General features: G+C 52.4%; 7 protein-coding genes across 7 annotated transcripts; 6 read left to right on the top strand and 1 right to left on the bottom strand.

The window, feature by feature from the left end:
* Positions 1-83: 83 nt before the first annotated feature.
* Positions 84-2,912, top strand: N7515_005035 (uncharacterized protein; the record flags this gene model as incomplete). The annotated part of the gene is made up of 1 exon (XM_056665779.1): positions 84-2,912. One exon carries the CDS (start codon positions 84-86, stop codon positions 2,910-2,912), a length of 2,829 nt encoding a protein of 942 aa, XP_056522729.1.
* Positions 2,913-2,980: 68 nt separating this feature from the next.
* N7515_005034 (uncharacterized protein) lies at positions 2,981-4,209 on the top strand (the record flags this gene model as incomplete). The annotated part of the gene is made up of 2 exons (XM_056665778.1): positions 2,981-3,824; positions 3,893-4,209. The coding sequence occupies 2 exons, from the start codon at positions 2,981-2,983 to the stop codon at positions 4,207-4,209; spliced, it is 1,161 nt and encodes a 386-aa protein (XP_056522728.1).
* Positions 4,210-4,462: 253 nt separating this feature from the next.
* N7515_005033 (putative proline--tRNA ligase AIM10) lies at positions 4,463-6,673 on the bottom strand (the record flags this gene model as incomplete). Its single annotated transcript, XM_056665777.1, has 7 exons — positions 4,463-5,844; positions 5,904-6,033; positions 6,085-6,164; positions 6,217-6,307; positions 6,358-6,401; positions 6,458-6,536; positions 6,587-6,673. The coding sequence occupies 7 exons, from the start codon at positions 6,671-6,673 to the stop codon at positions 4,463-4,465; spliced, it is 1,893 nt and encodes a 630-aa protein (XP_056522727.1).
* A 205-nt stretch (positions 6,674-6,878) lies between these two features.
* N7515_005032 (RNA-binding ribosome biosynthesis protein MAK21) lies at positions 6,879-10,332 on the top strand (the record flags this gene model as incomplete). The annotated part of the gene is made up of 3 exons (XM_056665776.1): positions 6,879-7,646; positions 7,702-8,822; positions 8,874-10,332. 3 exons carry the CDS (start codon positions 6,879-6,881, stop codon positions 10,330-10,332), a joined length of 3,348 nt encoding a protein of 1,115 aa, XP_056522726.1.
* A 2,233-nt stretch (positions 10,333-12,565) lies between these two features.
* N7515_005031 (putative neutral amino acid permease) lies at positions 12,566-14,277 on the top strand (the record flags this gene model as incomplete). Its single annotated transcript, XM_056665775.1, has 4 exons — positions 12,566-12,820; positions 12,879-13,021; positions 13,083-14,133; positions 14,197-14,277. 4 exons carry the CDS (start codon positions 12,566-12,568, stop codon positions 14,275-14,277), a joined length of 1,530 nt encoding a protein of 509 aa, XP_056522725.1.
* Positions 14,278-15,084: 807 nt separating this feature from the next.
* On the top strand, positions 15,085-16,596 carry N7515_005030 (glycine decarboxylase subunit T; the record flags this gene model as incomplete). Its single annotated transcript, XM_056665774.1, has 2 exons — positions 15,085-15,476; positions 15,537-16,596. The coding sequence occupies 2 exons, from the start codon at positions 15,085-15,087 to the stop codon at positions 16,594-16,596; spliced, it is 1,452 nt and encodes a 483-aa protein (XP_056522724.1).
* An 890-nt stretch (positions 16,597-17,486) lies between these two features.
* N7515_005029 (uncharacterized protein) lies at positions 17,487-18,247 on the top strand (the record flags this gene model as incomplete). The annotated part of the gene is made up of 2 exons (XM_056665773.1): positions 17,487-17,505; positions 17,580-18,247. The coding sequence occupies 2 exons, from the start codon at positions 17,487-17,489 to the stop codon at positions 18,245-18,247; spliced, it is 687 nt and encodes a 228-aa protein (XP_056522723.1).
* Between the last annotated feature and the right edge of the window lie 138 nt (positions 18,248-18,385).

Here is an 18,385-nt window from a genome sequence, read left to right as displayed (position 1 = left end):
ATTATTCCCTTTTCCCATTTTTTACCCTCCTTTCTATACCCGATCTTGGGATTGCTCCTTGTCAACTACAAGGAAAGGGCAACATGCTCACCTCGCTCTTTTCTGTCTTGCTTCCCCTCGCACTGGCATTACCTCAAGTCAGTGCTAGCGCTTCTCCTGATGCGTGGGCTCAGCTATTAGACCCCTGCCCGAGAAGCTGCAGTGAAACTGCCTCATCCGCAGAATGGGCTATATACGATAGCCTTGACCAGCTGTCTACTTGCAATCAATCAACCCTTGTTGAATTCTCCCTCTACAGTCCCTCGACTGTTATCCGAGCCTGCTCTAACTCCCCGCAAACTCAATCTCTGAAGGTTGCACAGGCAGTTGTTGCAAACAAAGACTTTGAAGAGGAAGAGGTCAAGCTTGAGATCGGATGGTGGAATACCAAGTCTTCCGCTCCTGTTGAGGGCGTGAAGTCCGATGTCCAAAATGTTCGAAATGCACTTTCAACCTCCAACAACAGCGGAACTACTACATCTTTCAGCTACTCCGGCAATGCACTTGTCGGCCTGTACGCCGGAAAGAAAATCCTACACTCCGATGCCGCCAACACTGCAATCCAGCACTTCGTTGACTATGCCGAATCCCAAGACACTGTCGGCCGTGCACTGCTGCAGTACTGTGGCGTTAACGCCAACAAAGGACTCGGTATCGTCGTGGATACCACTGGTGACTTCGAAGCCGTGCGCCGTATTATGCGAGGCTGGAACGATGCCGAATGCCAGTCTGGCTTTGATGGTAGCAAAAATATCCTCGACGGTCGTTTGAGCCTGAAGCGCCCCCCAGTTCAACCAGCCTCTACCTTTACCACCACTGCTTCGAGTCGTGCTACTCCAAGCCACAGTTCCCATCTTCAAGCCAGACATTCCATCCATCGCCGAGCAACTTGCCAGACCATTCAGGTTGTATCTGGCGACATCTGTTGGTCGCTTTCTACAGAGTGTGGTATCACCGAGGCTCAGTTCGAAGAGTACAACCCTGTTGAGAATCTTTGTTCCTCTCTGCAAGTCGGACAGTATGTTTGCTGCACTCCTGGTGAGCTGCCTGACTTTACACCCCAGCCAGAAGCCGACGGAACCTGTGCATCTTACGTTGTCCAGCCTGATGAGTGGTGTTCTACAATCGCTGCTGCCAACGGTATCTCCATTGATGATATTGAAGAATTCAACAAGAACACCTGGGGATGGATGGGCTGCGATATCCTCCAGGCCCAGCAGCGTATCTGTCTTAGCGAGGGTGACGCCCCCATGCCAGCAATTGTTGACAATGCTGTCTGCGGCCCCCAGGTCCCTGGGACGCAAAAGCCAGCTGATATGTCAAAGGTTGCTGACCTTAACCCATGCCCACTGAAGGCTTGCTGCAACATTTGGGGTCAGTGCGGTATCACCGACGAGTTCTGCACTATCACCAAGTCACCTACTGGAGCCCCTGGCACTGCAGCCAAGGACACGGACGGCTGTATCTCAAACTGTGGTACTGATATTGCCAACAATGATTCTGGTCCGAGTGAATTCATCAGTATCGGCTATTTTGAAGCTTGGAACTTCGAGCGTGAATGCCTGAACATGGACGTCACTAACTTTGATTCCTCAACTTATACTCATCTGCACTTTGCATTTGCCGAGATTACCAGTGACTATCATGTCGATGTTTCTCCCGTTCAAGATCAGTTTAACAAGATGTTGAACATGGGTTCAGTTCGACGTATTCTGTCTTTCGGTGGATGGTCCTTCTCAACAGAGGCTGACTCGGCTCCTATTTTCCGCCAAGGTGTGACGGATGCCAACCGAGCCCTCTTCGCCACTAACGTCGTTGACTTCATTGTTGAACATAACCTTGAAGGTGTGGACTTTGACTGGGAGTACCCCGGAGCCCCCGATATCCCTGGAATTCCTCCCGGTGATGAGGGAGATGGAGAGCGATATCTGCAGTTTTTGAAACTCGTTCGGGAACGCCTTCCCGAGGGCAAGACCCTGGCAATCGCTGCACCTGCATCTTTCTGGTACCTCAAGGGCTTCCCTATTGCTGAAATCTCCGAAGTTGTCGACTACATTGTTTACATGACCTACGATTTGCATGGCCAATGGGACTACGGCAATCAATACGCTACCATTGGCTGTAAGGGGGGCGATTGTCTCCGCTCCCATGTTAACCTTACCGAGACGATGAGCGCTCTATCTATGGTTACCAAAGCCGGAGTCCCATCCAACAAGATTATTGTTGGACTTTCCAGCTATGGCCGTTCTTTCCAGATGACCAAGGCCGGTTGCACCGGTCCCATGTGCCGCTACGTTGGACCGGACTCCGGTGCAACACCTGGTGAATGCACCAAGACTGCAGGATATATCTCCGACGCTGAAATCAATCGAATCCTCGAGGAGGACGACACTGCTGTCAAGACTTACGACGAGAGCAGTGACAGTAACATCATGGTGTACGATTCTATGCAATGGGTGGCGTATATGGACCAAAACACCAAGATCAGCCGAACGGACTACTACCGGGATCTCAACATGGGTGGCACCACAGACTGGGCTGTTGATCTGCAGTCATTTGCATGGAGCTCAGGCTCGGGTGGTGGCTCTGGCGGTGGCTCATTCAACCAGTCCACCGTTTACATCGATAACAGTATCTGGGAAGGTGACGCCGCCAGCCCTGCTGAGATCCACTGCGTCGCACCCTGTGTGCTTGTTCTCCCTGATTTCCCGCTCGACGGAACCTCTGTCTATACTCGTCCCCCGTATCATACGACACTTGATGTGGCATGGCCAACTGTCACAAAGGTGACGACCAATGGCGCTGTGATTACGTCTACCACTGTCACCCGAATTCTGCAAGAAACAACGATCAATGCTCCCAAAGGTAAGTGATGGCCTTCCCTCATATTTGCCCATGTGATACTAATAAACCTTGTAAAGTAACTGTGACTTCGCTGCCGATGGCAAACATCAACATCACTATCCCTCTCGGGGACGATGATGAGATCATTATCACGCCGAAGCCGCGATTCCCTGCGCAGACTGTGACGATCACCAATGATCCAAACCCACTCAAGGAGACAGGAGTTACGCATCCACCAGTGACAAGAACCGTGACTCTGCCTCCCTGGCCGCAGTCAACCGTCATCTATTACCCCCCACCTGACGACACTGGCAGTGATAGCGATGACCCTGACGACGAGATTGATCTACCCCCGATCCCCGACATTACTATCAAGGATGGGCCTCCTGACCCTGAGTGTGACAACTGTCCCAACCCTGGAAGCCTCTGTGATGACCTCTTCTGCTTCTGTTTCTTGTGTCCCCCATCAAGCGGTGGCGGCAGTGGTGACGGCGGATTCGCAGACCCCAGCGATCCCAATCCTCCCCCGCGCCCTCCTACTAACCCGGAAAATGACCCCAACGAAGAGGAGTGCACGGAGCCCGAAACTGTCACAAATTACTGGGTATCTTGCGAGAGTATCGAGTCAACATCGACTTCATGCACCACAACCAGTAGCATGCTCGCCGTCGGCTGCGATGTCACAGCCACCACAACAACTACCGGAGAGAATGTCTGCTATACCCTGGATCCGAATGAGCCCCAGGGTGAAGATGGCGGCTGGCCGGGAGCCACCACAGTTGAGCCCACAAGCACCAGCACAACCTCGTCCTCATCCACCACCACATCTGAGGGCAGTGAGCCTACCGATCCTCCAGTGCCAACAGTCCCGATGTGTCTAGGCTTGTGGACTGAAGCTAGCGTGCAGTTAGCTACCTATGCCTATGTTATCTACGCACCTGGTGAGTGATCTCCAACCTTTCCCCCTCCCCGCAAAGCAATGAATAGATACTAACATTTTAAACCCAAGGTGACCAATGCTTCGGAGTTTATGTCACAGATGGAAACATCGGTGAACCCACCCCCATCTGCGATATCCCCAATGACCAAACCGTCTTCGACTGGTGCGCGAAGGGTGACAAAGCAGGCATGTTCCTGAACGAGGGACCCGAATTCTTTGATGGTCCTTCCTGTGGCTTCCAGATCAGTCTTCGTGGCAAGAAGTATACCCCGAAGCAGTTGCAACCTCTCGAGGAAGGAAACATCTGTGACGGAACCTGTCCGGACGAGATTGCGTCTGTGCAGGGTATACTTTTGTGGGAGGATTTGCCCGATTATTCATGTTAGGAAGATAGATGAGGGGTTTTCCATGCCTCGGTATTCTGATTGGAACAGAATGCTTAGCAGTATATAACCTTACAGAACTGACAATGCAAAATTATTCCCATCAACTCGTATCATCCGAGCCGCGAGACAGTATATGCTGCCGAGGGCTGTCATGTCTAGAACACAGATAAATGGAATAATGTACAACCTTGAATATTCAAGCTAATGTTACATACTCGTGTATTCACCCACGAGCAACCTCGCCAAGCTCCAATCACAGCTGCGTCAACAATGACTCAACGAAAGTGCGCAGACGATCCAATGAGACATCTTCTTTCACGTCCAGCCGGCGACACTGTACTTCGAGAGTCTGATGTTTCTTCCATCCATTCCCAACAACCACGATGATAGGATACCCAATCAAATCCGCGTCGCCAAGTTTCCAGCCCATGCCCTTGTCCCGATCATCAAGAATGACATCGACAGGCGCTGAGACGTCACTGGTAAGATTATCATACACCTGATCCGCAACAGTCTCCAGCGCTTTCCCTGAGACCACCACGACCTCGTACGGAGCCATAGCCCGAGGCCAATTGAGTCCCTTGGAATCAGCAAGTCGGTTCGCCACTGCGGAGATCATACGCGAAACCCCAATTCCGTGGCATCCCATCTGCATAGGCACGATTTTTTCCTTGGCGGAAGATTTATCACCGGACCCAGATGAGCCCTCAAGGAGAGCGGAGTTGACAGAAACAGATGCGTTGAGGACTTCGCTGTACCGTGTCCCTAGGTGGAATGTGTGTCCGAGTTCGACGGCGGAGTGGCTGGTTAAAGATCCATGTGCGCATTTGGAACACTTGTCTCCATCATGGACGCGGACAAGACTGAGTTTATTTGATGTCCCAGGGAACCGGTCCAACTTAGAGTATTCGATATCCGAGACTGTGCAGCCAGCTCGCTGGAGAAGGTCGCTCAGTGGCGGACGCTGGTATACCCGCACCTGCGAGTCATACAGGTCCAATACGCGCGGCTTTTGGGTGGATGACTTGTTTTTCTTGACGTGGTCGGTCCAGCGCTGAAGTGGGTTCTCGACGCTTAGGTCGAGGTCGATACCGGCAGCGGTGGCGATTGCTTTGACAGCGTGGGAATTGACATGGCGCTCAATGGGCTCTGTTGCACCGCTCTGCATTGAGAATTTGGGGTGCCATCCTCGTACGATAGTGTTACTGTCGTGGGAGATAGCCATCCACATGCCAGTTGAAATTGTTGGTCCACCTTCGACTTGTGTATCGTCGGTCTGGAAGCCAGGTGCCGCGGTCTGTTCTGACTCCTCGAAGCTGTGTGTCTTGCCGTCTGCCAGTTCTTCGTTATAGACATGTTCACAGTGCGAGCAGCTGACCACCTCATCTTCGCCCTTGGGGCTGATGAAGTGGTACTCGTGGCTCAAAGAACCGCCCATGTTCCCTGAATCGGCAGCTGCGACTAGGTATGGAATTTTTAGTTCGTTGAATAGATTTGTGTAGGCATTTCTGACTGCATCGTATGTCTTGAGTGCCTCGCTAACGCTGTAGTCAAAAGTATAGAGGTCTTTCATGATAAACTCACGCCCACGAAGCAGGCCTTGTCTTGGGCGAGCCTCATCTCTGTACTTTCTCGCTTCATTCATGATTATGTCAGTTGATCCAAGAGAAGGATAGGCGGTTGGCAGATCTCACATATTTGATACACTCGTAGAGGCAGGCTCTTATATGACGTCGTAAGATTGCCCACGAGTGTGGTAATCTCTTCCTCGTGAGTCGGGGCTAAGAGAAATGGAGTTTCTTTTCGATCTTTGAAGTGGAATAGCTTGGACGCCTGTTAGTGGAACACACAAGACACTGGGTTCGGCAAGCCTACTTCTGAGCCTTCGGTGAACCTCCCTGACTGTTTCCAAAGCTCTTGCGAGGATATTGAGGACAAAGAGACCCTGGATGCACCTAGTACTGACTTAGTCGCTATACCTTGGAAAGTGCAGTGCGGGATTCATACCAAGGGAGCGCATATGCTTGTCAATCAGACGTTCTAGCTTATCTTGGACACGTAGACCAAGGGGAAGCATATGAAATACCCCGGAGTATGCCTACGGGACGGTTAGATTTGTTGATTTGTAATTGATATGCAATTGCGTACCTGTCGGAGGAATCCACCTCTGATCAACAGGTCATTGGCATCCTCTATATCTCGATTAACATCTGATGATCAATTGCAACCGGGTTTGCGAAAGGTATACCCTTTTCACCATCAACTGGCTTCTTAGAAATTCCACCTGTGGGAATCCAGAAGTTCGAAACACGGCTCCTGCCGTCAACCTGCGCCAAGTCAGTACTCGCTCGGAGTCAATGTGTCAGGATGCGCGTACGTGAAGATTGCATTGCTGAACGCGGAGGCTCAACGGCAGCCGCCGCCCAGTTATGCGGCCTGGAAAAGGTCGCAGCCCGGAAATCATCGATATAGATGTTCCGAGACACTGAATTTATTATCTTTGGAATTGAAAATGACTCGCTTGCTAAGTAAAGAATAATTGTAGAGGCCGAGTCTCCCTTCTCCGATGTTTCTTATCGGGTTGGTCCGAGCGTCCTGATAACCCGCCGCAAAAGATTTCTCCGTCCAATTTTCTTTCCTCCATCAATCAGCCCCAAACACAACACAACATGGCTAAAGGGAAAGGGAAGGGCTCTTCGGGCACAACTGAGAATGCTCCTACGACGAGCGTCTCAGCGCCCGCTGCGGAGACTACGGTTGCTATGCCAGATGAGAGTGCCTTTGCAGGTCTACGACAGAAGATCGAACAGCGCTTGAAGAACCAGAACCAGAACGCTGGAAAGGGAAAGAAGGACAACACCAAACCTGCTCCTAACAACAAACCCACTCCTAACGCCAAATCTGCACCTACTCCTGACTTCTCATCAAAGAAGGGAAAGCAATCCCCCGCCAAGCCCGCCCGGGCTCAAGACTCTGCGCAAGGGAAAAAGCGTGATCGCAATGGCGAGGTGATCACTCGGGAGGAGAAGAAGGGCGAATCGAACAAGCCAGGAAAGCCTAAGGGCAGCAAGAAGAGCAATGCCGACGAAACACTGCGCCAGGAGATCCTTGCTATGGGTGGTACGGAAGAAGATCTTGATCTTCTTGCTGATGTCGACTCGGAGTCTGAGGTTGAAGGCGAGTCCGGCAACGCTGATGATGATCTTCGGAAGCAGCTGTCAAGTATGCTGGAAGCCGCAGGCCACGTTGTGCCCGAGGACCTAGCAGATGACGAAGTCGAAGAGGTCGAAGCGCAGCCGGAGAGCGATGTCGATGATGTTGATGTGGAGGAAAGCGAGGACGACGCAGAGAGCAGCGGACCGGAATCTGACATTGAGGAAGCTCCTCAGAAGACTAAGGAGCAACAAGGCGTTGTGCCTAAGGAGTATGCAAAGCTTGTAAGTCATGCATCCGCCTACCACAGCGAAGCTTCTGCTAACATGGCAATTATAGAACGTTCTTCCCCGGTCCGACTGGTACAATATTCCTATGCCCTCCGTTCCCGACACGAAACAGATGAACGCCTTGCCCCGACACCTGATGGAGCGCGTTCATGAGCTGGCGAACAAATTGCTAGAGGAGGAAAGTGAAGAGTACGCGGCAGCCCAGAGAGCTTCTGCTTCTTCATCCCACAAGTTCTACTCGACAATCATGGCGTCCGGTACCCTGAGTGATAAAATTTCTGCCCTGACACTTAATGTCCAAGAATCACCTCTGCACAACACCAAGGCACTTGAATCCTTGATTGCCCTCGGAAAGAAGCGAAGCCGTGCGCAAGCAGTCGAAGTTCTGCGCTCATTGAAGGATATGTTCGCGCAGGGTACCTTGCTGCCCAGCGACCGACGGTTGAAGTCTTTCACTAACCAGCCCGGGCTCGTCGCAGCATTCCAAGGCGCTGGTGGGCGGTGGAATGTGAAAGACCCTCTGCCGGGTGGTCTGAAGAAGAGCGAGCTGATCATATGGGCCTTCGAAAGTTTCCTCAAGGACCAATACTTTGAGGTTATCAAGATTCTTGAAATCTGGTGTAATGACGAGATTGAGTTCTCACGGAGCCGCGCCGTCAGTTATGTCTACGAACTTCTCAAGGAAAAACCAGAGCAAGAGACCAATCTCTTGCGACTTTTGGTTAACAAGCTTGGAGACCCCGGCAAGAAAATTGCTTCTCGGGCATCATATCTGTTGCTGCAGCTCATGCAGTCGCATCCTATGATGAAGCCCATCATCATCAAGTCGGTGGAAGAGATCCTGTTCCGACCTGGCCAAAGCTCGCACGCCAAGTACTACGCCGTCATCACATTGAACCAGACTATCCTGAGGCAGAAGGAAGAGAAGGTCGCTACGCAGCTGCTGGATATCTACTTCGGACTCTTCCTTGTTCTCTTGAAGCCCACGCAAAAGGGGAAACCGGCTCCTAAGTATAAACAGAACAAGCGCGGAAAGGGATCGAAGGGCAAGGACGACGACGACGCCGCCAAGGGCCAAGCTCAGGATGATGAAATGCGCGAGAAACTGATCTCTGGTGTCTTGACCGGTGTCAACCGCGCTTATCCTTTCACTGATTCCGATTCCGAGCGGTATGTTGTTCCCATTCCATATCTTCCGTGCGAGTACTAACTTTCTATTAGCATGTCCAAGCATCTTGATACCCTGTTCCGCATCACGCATTCCTCAAATTTCAACACCAGTATCCAAGCCCTCATGCTGATCCAACAGCTTACGGTGTCTAACAAAGTATCGGGCGATCGCTTCTACCGTACTCTATATGAGTCCTTGCTTGATCCGCGTGTTGCCACCTCCTCAAAGCAATCTCTCTACCTCAACCTCCTGTACAAGTCCCTGAAGAATGACCTGAACGTCCGCCGGGTTAAGGCGTTCGTCAAGCGTCTTGTCCAGGTTCTTAATATGCATCAACCTTCCTTCATCTGTGGTGTCTTCTTCATGATCCGTGAGCTCGAGAAGACCTTCACAGGCCTCTCCGCTCTAGTTGATCAGCCGGAGGAGAACGACGATGACGACGAGGAGGTCTTCCGTGACGTCCTCGACGAGGATGACGAGCAGCCAGAACCCGCCCCTGTCGCGGAAGTCAAGAAGCAGAACAACGTATACGACCCTCGCAAGCGAGACCCCGAGCACAGCAATGCTGACAGGAGCTGTCTTTGGGAGCTGCTTCCTTTCACCTCTCACTTCCACCCATCCGTCTCTCTCAACGCTGCCAATCTACTCGAACACAAGCCTATGAGCGGCAAGCCTGACCTGACTTTGCACACCCTCACCCACTTCCTCGACCGCTTCGTGTACCGCACACCAAAAGCCAGCGCCGCTACCCGCGGTGCTTCTATCATGCAGCCCCTTGCTGGTGGCGAAGTCGCTGACCGATTGGTGGAGGCTGGCAAGAAGGCCCAAAATCAGCTGCCTCTCAACACCGAGGCCTTCTGGAAGAAGAAGGCCGACGATGTTGCCGCAGAGGATGTCTTCTTTCACGAATACTTCACCCGTGTCAACAAGGACAAGGCGAATGTGCGTGGCAAGAAGGCCAAGGCCGCCGATGGCTCCGACGACGAAGGCCTCAGCGACAATGAGGATGAGATCTGGAAGGCTCTCGTCGACTCTCGTCCCGAGCTGGAAGCCGACGAAGACAGCGACGATGACATGGACATGTCTGATCTGGAGTCTGCCATGGACGAGGACGAGGACGACGAGGACGAGTCTGACGGCGGTGTCATCTTCAATGACGACTCCGACGTCCCGTCTGGCGAGGACGAGGAAATGGCCGAGCTCAGCGAAGCCGAGGAAGCCGTCCCCTCAGCCAAGACCAAGAAGGCCGCCAAGAAACCCACCAAGGAAGACGAGGAGGATTCCGACGATTTCGATATGGACGTTTCGGACGACGAGGCCTTTATCGACAGCGACGAGGACCTGCCTTCCGATATCGAGCTGGGTGGAGTCGAGCTCGAAGAGCCTGTCGAGACCGCGGTCCCGGCCGAGTCGGACCGCAAGAAGCGCCGCAAGCTCAAGCAGCTGCCCACTTTCGCTTCTGCGGAGGATTACGCCGCTCTGCTGGCGGACGAGGACGAGGGAATGTAAATCGTGTCATTTTGAACAAATGTTTCGCTTATGTATCAACCCTTTGGGCCCAAAAATTATGTTTTGCATCTGGAGTTGTTGCAGGCTGTACATCATTTCACTATCTTTGTTTTCATTGTCATCTATTATCCAATGCCTTTTGCGTCTCTGGACGCTGCAGTCAATATAATCCCTGGCATGCACGTACGAGTACAAGCCAGGCATTGCCCCTGTCCATCGAGCAACGCATACTTAGTAGTACTGGACTACATCTCCAACATCGAGTGTAGATCGATGTCTAACCTAATTCGGTTCCAACATAACTAGTGAGTCTTTTAGCTTGAAGTGTAAAATCGGCGATTTGAAGCAGCCATGGTGACGAGGCACGAAGAAAGAGAGAATCCATGTCAACCTTCAGTACAACACCCTGCCATCTCACACATCATCACAAGTACCACCCCTGAGTCGTTCAATTCCACGTTAGACACAGAAGGGGCGTATAATTAAGCTCTGTTGAATCTATGTGGCTTGCAAGCCTTAAGAGCCCTTCCACGCTATTCGCTGTGTTGTGTGGGTCTCGTTGATGCCATCGCCGCGAGTTCGCACGCAAGAGTGGCTGCTAGAGTCGAGGGCTAGAACGTTTGTGTTTAATGTTTTCTAGAGAGCATCTTATTGACCTAATGACCTTGATCTGGGCATGCCCGGCATGGTCCACGGGTACATGTGTCACGTCAAATTTACAATTTAGAGATCATCGCTATTTCACCCCAGGAGGCTTCTTCATGGCATGATCGAATTGTTTACACAGTACTTGGGCCCGGAGACGCCGGCCCCGGGGGCTCCGAGCCTCCGATGTCTCTGGGGCGGCGTCACGTGACAGGTCCACCGAGTACTTTGTCGCCTCAGGCAGAAATACTTCAAATGAAACCGTTTTGAATTTCGACCTTGAATATTCCCTTATTGTCACAATATTGATTGGAGAGGCGAAAGGTCAGAAGGGCAAATTCGGTATTTTAAAAGCACACAATCGCCTTTCTCCGGCGAATCATACAGGGAGAAAGATTCTCTCTCAAGTCGAGCAAATTGCCTCCCAAGCTATCCATTCACATTCGAGCGATCGAATCAGAATCTCCGAATCAATACCATGATTTGTGCAAAAGATATCCATCGTGCATACCGTGTCTGCTTAAAGCTGAAGCCATGTTTTCAGGGCATGGTATGCATGGTTCTGATCCCGAACCGAGCCCTTATTACTGCCGATGGACCAATTCGGCCACCGCCATCCGCATGCGGGGAACGCCACGACCCACTCGATGTACGCCATAGGGTTATGCGGGTGCAACCGATTTTGCCTGAGTGGGTTCGCAGCAGGTCTCAATCTTAGCTCGTGGCCCCCTTACATTAGTATGTAACGTGGGCGGAAAAAGCGGTTTGGTGAAATAAGATCCTGGAGATGGGACAGAAAGATAGTGTATGCACGAGGATCAACGAGTCGCAGAGACCTCGATATCCGGAAGGGGTGTCGTTTCCATAGGGTCCGATCCCCTGGAGAAGCATTGGAGAAGCATCGGGCGTCCCTTGGCAAGCCGGGGCTCGGTTGCAACGGAGTCGGTTCTCCCACGTCATACTTGGGCTTTTTGGCTGGTCTGCAATCGACAGGTTTTTCACCTTTCCGGACTTTCGAAAATTAGTAGTGTCACTAGTGGGGGTCAGAACGTCAGCGGTACACAGCTTTGTACTTCATACCAAACTTACCATGCGCTGCGATCAACCCTGCGGGACCAACCTCGTATGGTAGGTATCCCGCTATACAACTGCCTTTCTTGGCTTTTTTGTTGCTTTCAATTTGACTTTTGACTTTTTTCTTTTTTTTTGGATTATCTCATTTACTTTCTTCCAGTGACCTTCTCTTTCTTTCTTTATATCTCTTCGTCTTCCTGTCCAGTCAGTTCAGTTGCAATTGCGGTATTGCGGTTGCGGATCACTACGCTAGACACCGGCATTTGCCCTAATCCGTCCATTGCTCGTTTTACTTGCTAGAGCGCAGTTTTAGACAACTCAATCATTGGAGAGTGAGTATCTGTCAGCGCATATGGAGAAAAGAACAAACAAGAACATGTCCGGTTGACGCACGACCAGTACCCGATCGACTATATTCTAAATTATTACATGCATCAGTACATCCTCGGCTCAACTCCCCCCCTCAACTCCATCGAGTTCCGACAAGCGCGGTACGCCCGCTTCTTAAGACAAAATGGCTGCGCGAAATGAAGCAACAATGCCTGTTGGCTGGGACCACGACCGGGACCTCGACGGTAACCCTGAGCTGTCCGACAAATCTGAGGAGGAGCCGAAGCTGAAGGACTTCGATGTTGAGGGCCAGGGTCGCCGTGGCTCCCACCATCATGTCACTGCGATCGACTCGCATTCGTCGACGGAGAGCATCGGTCGTCAAATTGAGATGGAGTCGGAGAATACCATCAAATACCGCACGTGCAGTTGGCAAAAGGTGCGTAATTCGGACTATAAGGGAGGTATGCCTGATTTAACTGACCTTTTCTTTGCAGACGGCTGCATTGCTTTTCTCTGAATATATCTGTTTGGCTATCATGTCCTTCCCCTGGTCATATTCTATTCTGGGCCTGGTTCCCGGTATAATTTTGACGGTGGTCATTGCTGGAATTGTCTTGTACACTTCGTTGATTACTTGGTACGATTCTCCGCTCAATTTCTGCGACGTAGTGGGAAATTTGGTGCTAATATGCTTCTAGGAGATTCTGCCTGCGGCATCCGGAAGTTCGCGATGTTTGCGACATCGGCCAGTATCTATTCTGGGACTCGAAGATTGCGTGGTGGGCTACGGCGGTCATGTTCCTTTTGAACAACACTTTCATCCAGGGCCTACACTGTGTGGTGGGTGCGGAGTACTTGAACACGATGTCCAACGGCGCAGTATGCACAGTCGTGTTCTCGCTGATCGTCGCAATCATTTCCTTTATTTTCTCGCTCCCGCGCACATTCAACACGCTTTCCAAAATCGCGACGCTATCCGCTTTCTTCACCTTCATCTCCGTCGTCTTGGCCGCTGTGTTCGCTGGAGTTGAAGCCCACCCCGCAAAATACTCGCCCGCAACGGGAGACCCTCTTGTGCTTATAATTCCTGCCAAGGGCACAACATTTGTGAAGGGCATGAACGCCTTCTTGAATATCAGCTACACCTTCATCGGTCAAATCACACTCCCTAGTTTCATCGCCGAGATGAAGGAGCCCCGCGATTTTTGGAAGTCCGTGACAGCCGTGACCATCGCCGAGATTATCGTATTCAGCATCGTCGGCGCAGTAACCTACGTCTATGTCGGCAATCAGTACATGGTTGCCCCGGCCTTTGGTTCTATCGGCGACGACGTTTTCAAGAAAGTGTCATTCTCGTTCATGATCCCGACAATCATCTTCCTGGGCGTGCTGTATGCCTCCGTCTCGGCCCGATTCATCTTCTTCCGGCTCTTTGAAGGTACCCGGCACAAGGGCAAACACACTGTCGTCGGCTGGGCTTCGTGGGCTGGTATTCTCGCCACCCTTTGGCTTGGTGCTTTCTTCATTGCCGAGGTCATTCCCTTCTTCTCTGACTTGTTGTCCATCATGAGCGCCCTCTTCGATTCTTTCTTTGGCTTCATCTTCTGGGGTGTCGCTTATATGCGTATGCGTGCTGCAGACCATGGTCCCCGTTTCTTCATGGTTCGCGGGATTCGCGGCTGGCTCGGATTCCTCTTCAATGCTTTCTTGATTCTAGTTGGCTTCTTCTTCTTGGGACCCGGAACATACGTAAGTGATGAGCCATTTGCTTCCTCCTTTTTGTTCGGTTATGCTAACACAAACTTCCTTCAGGCTGCTGTTATGTCCGTTCTCGCCAGCTACGCTGACGGCACTGTCGGTGGCGTTTTCACCTGTGCCAGTAACGCATTATAGACTCCCCGCGGGGCGGGGGTTCTTGTATAGTTCTTTTCTCTTCTTGTTCTTTGTTCTACATCTACATCATGTCCTCGCGTTTGATACCTTTTCTTGCCTCATTCTTTGATGTTCCGGGTATGGACTTCGTTTCGACTTTCGTAGACCCGACGATCGCTATGACCGGAAATTCATACTGGCGACAATGGCGAACACTGCATCCATACCACCCTGGGGATATTCGTATTCCTTTCGCACGCTGGTCAGGGTGGGTCTGAAGGATATAACCCAAATATCGCCCTAAGGCTCTCCAGCGTTCTTTGTAGCTTGACGCATATGAGGCTAGACCCTCGCCCTCGCTTCCTACTTGTACATTTTCCACTCCTCTCTGAAGAGTGACTACATCTAGTTCTATTCAGCCGATCGGCTAGGAGGCTGTGATTTGGCTCTCCGGGCCTGATTTGCCATCGCCGCGGTAATTCGGATGACGTTTTGGCGTTTTGATCTGCCGCTCATTCTGCCCTGGTACTGGTACCTGAGGCTGTAAATTTAAAATTCCGACACCGACATACACCTCCGAACAAGATCACAGCCGTGAGACAGATCTACAACCAGAGGTAGCTGTACCGTATATTGAAAACTCATTCCCATGCCAAGTCGCGGCGAACAGCGCGTGCCAGTCGGGCGACGAGCCACTCCGATCGCCTATCGCCACGTGACTTTCCCGCGATGCTTCCCCGACGGTGGATTGGCGACATCTTGCGGTCCAAATCCTCTTCTTCTTTTCTTTTCCCTTTGTAAATCCAATTCCTCCAGCATTGACTTATCATGTCCAGCATTCGACTTGTAGCACGAGGTGTTGACCTCGCCGCCGCGAGGGCCGCCGCCCTCAATCTTCCCCGCGCCTCGATTGGCTCCACTGTGCTTCGGCGAGAGCTCTCCTCCGCGGCTACCGTGCGCCCAACCGTCTCTCGATCATTGAGGACCAATATCACAGTCGCAGCTACAGCTCCGCTCGCTGCAAACCAGACCGTGCGATATGCCTCCAGCTCCAATGAGCCCCTTAGCAAGACGCAGCTCTATGACCTGCACGTCGAGCGCGGAGCCAAGATGGTCCCCTTCGCCGGGTTCGATATGCCTCTGCAGTACACAGACCTGAGCCATGTGGAGAGTCACATGTGGACGCGTGAAAAGGCTAGTTTGTTCGACGTCAGCCACATGTAAGTTCAGTCATCCCGATACAAACCCGCAATGCCCTAATCAACTTTTCCAATCCACAGGGTCCAGCACCACCTCAGCGGTCCGGGCGCCCTCGACCTGCTAAAGAAAGTGACACCCTCTTCACTAGACAAGCTAGCCCCAAACACCTCCACCCTCTCCTGCCTCCTAGAAGAAGGCACAGGCGGCATGATCGACGACTGCGTAATCACCCGCCGCAGCGAAGACAGCTTCTACTTCGTAACCAACGCCGGCCGCCGCACAGAAGACCTAGCCTTCCTCACAGCTGAAATCGAAGCCTACCGGTCTCAGCACGGTGCAGACAGCCTAAAATGGGAAGTCCTCGCCGACCGCGCTCTCGTCGCCCTTCAAGGTCCCCTCGCCGCCTCCGTCCTCCAACCCCTCATCAACACCGCAAACCACACCCCCTCCGAAACAGACCTGAGCACCCTCTACTTCGGCAACTGCCGCGAGCTGCACCTCACCCTCCCCGACGGCTCCGCAACCGCCCACCCCCTCCTCATCTCCCGCACTGGCTACACAGGCGAAGACGGCTTCGAAATCTCAATCCCTACCTCCGGCGCCCCCAATCTCCCCCGGCAAGTCACTGAGCTGCTTCTCGCTGACAGCAGCAAGTCGCGTCTGGCCGGTCTGGCTGCACGTGATTCCCTCCGTCTCGAGGCTGGAATGTGTCTCTACGGCCACGATATCTCAACCGCACAGACACCGCCTGCCGCGGCGCTTGGCTGGGTCGTCGGTCGTGATCGTCGGGACCCTGCCACGGCCACTTTCAACGGTGCTTCGGTTATCCTTTCTCAACTCGCTAGTCCGAAGACTATCCCTCAGCGTCGTGTTGGGTTGAATGTTGAGAAGGGTCCCCCAGCACGTGAGGGTGCTGTTGTCGTTGATATTGCCGATCCTGCCAATCCCGTTGAGGTGGGTGTCGTCACTTCTGGGTTGCCGAGTCCGTCACTTGGTGGTGCCAATATTGCTATGGCGTATGTGAACCAGGGATTCCATAAGAAGGGTACGGAATTGGCTGTCAAGGTGCGCAACAAGGTGCGCAAGGCTACTGTTGTTGGTATGCCTTGGATTGAGAGCAAGTTCCACCGTCCTTCGTAAGGGTGGCTTTGGAATAATTGAAAGACTAGCGTTTTGATTTTATGCGTTTGTAAATATGTCCTATACTTAGTTCAATACACGGCAGTCACCCCCTGCACGCTCCCGCATCTCTTCCGCTTTCCATTTTCCCCTTTCTCCAAGCTTCCCTTCATCATGAATGACATGGGTTCTTTGCTTTGCTGAGCGAAGCGAAGCAAACTATCCATTTAAGAGGGGTTGGGGTATATGCCTCGATTTTTTTTTATTGATCGATCAAATCCTTGCCTTCTGATTGGGCGTTGAAAACTGCATGCCCGCTTTAGATTAACCTCTTTCTGTTTTCCTTGGCGTCCAGGTTCGGGTCCATAGTTGAATGCACTTGCTTTGTTTACATCTCCATTTCCGCGGCCAGTTTTCCTCACGCGTTGCTTTTATCTATCATCTACAATCTACAGCCTCTTGCGATGTCGAATCCTAACTCCCATCTAACGCCACTGCGTGAGCGTTCCGCCGCGGATGTAAACGCCCGTCTGTCTACCAAGCGTTGTAGCCGCTGCCATAACGTTCGACCGCTACGTATGTTCATCAACAACAAAAATGTCGTCCGTATGACTTGCGAGACATGTCGTCGTCCCCACTCGAAGCGGGTCGAGACCGACGCTCCTGTTCATGAACCGCGCACTCTTCACCCCAGCCCATACGTCGACGCTCCCTCACCCCAACCCTTGGGTCGTACCTGCACCAAGTGCCACCTCTCTAAACCTCTGGATCAGTTCCAGAGCCGCCGCCAACCCGGTGCCCTTACGATCCAATGCCTTGGCTGCCGTCTGCCCCGGGAGCCGCCCGCTATACCCCAGTCGGCTAACGTGCAGATCTCTGGCCCACCCGGCCCACTTACCCACAACCCAGCTATGTATTCCTGCCTACGCGGTTAGCACAAAGTCCCTAGCGCAATACAGAGGCAGCACCGCGTCCGCCGTCGCGCTGGTGAGGATGTCTCTCAGACACCTCCCCTCGCACATCCTCTTCCAAGCTCTTCGTCGCGGTGTTTCCCGTCCTCGACGCCGCTGTCCGGGCCCGCCACGCCTCGCGCTTCTTCCCCTCCGCCTGCAGCCACTCCCACCGCGACATTCGCCCCTTTGACCCTTTGACGGACTCTCAATGGGCTCTGGTGCGTAATTCACAGACTACACTCCAAGAAACCAGCATGGAAACGTGCATTCGCTGCGACGAGCGTTGGTTCAATCTGAAGTGCGGCAAAAAGGGCTCCTTCCGCGGGGTTTGTCGTAAGTGTCGCACCAAGGATAAACAGGAGGATCGGAAGGAGAATCCGTCCGAGCGGACCTACTTTTACAGTCAGCGCAACAATATGCGCTCTGACGATGTCCCATCGCACCTCCCCGTCCTTACCCAGGTGGAAGAGATGCTTATCTCTCGCGTTCACACCATCATTGAAGTCCGCCAGGTCCGTGGCCAGAAGTATTTCTACCGCGGTCACGTGGCGTATTTCCTGGTCGATATACCGAGAGTCTACGACCGCCTCCCGCTACTCCCTTGCGAGCTCGAGCTTGGAGGCGGCTTCTTCCCCCCTAGACGCCGATGCGTGAGGCTTGAGCGTTGCCATTGGGGACGGCAGTTCTATGCCTATTCCCTAGATACATTGGCCATCTGAGTAGTCTGAACCTACCTACTTCCTTTGACTGTTCCCTGGCCTGTGCACCGCCCTGTAAGCATAGAAGAAATCAATACCGCACCACCAAGCCCCTCGCGACATCTACTTCCTATTAGAGATTAGAGAAGCCATTTGTGC

The sequence above is a fragment of the Penicillium bovifimosum genome (genome assembly GCF_028826915.1).
Source record: "Penicillium bovifimosum strain IBT 22155 chromosome Unknown utg000004l_segment0_segment0, whole genome shotgun sequence".
Lineage (NCBI taxonomy): Eukaryota > Fungi > Ascomycota > Eurotiomycetes > Eurotiales > Aspergillaceae > Penicillium > Penicillium bovifimosum.
The sequence above is the reverse complement of the archived record's forward strand: the minus strand, read 5'-3'. Positions and strand labels throughout refer to the sequence as shown.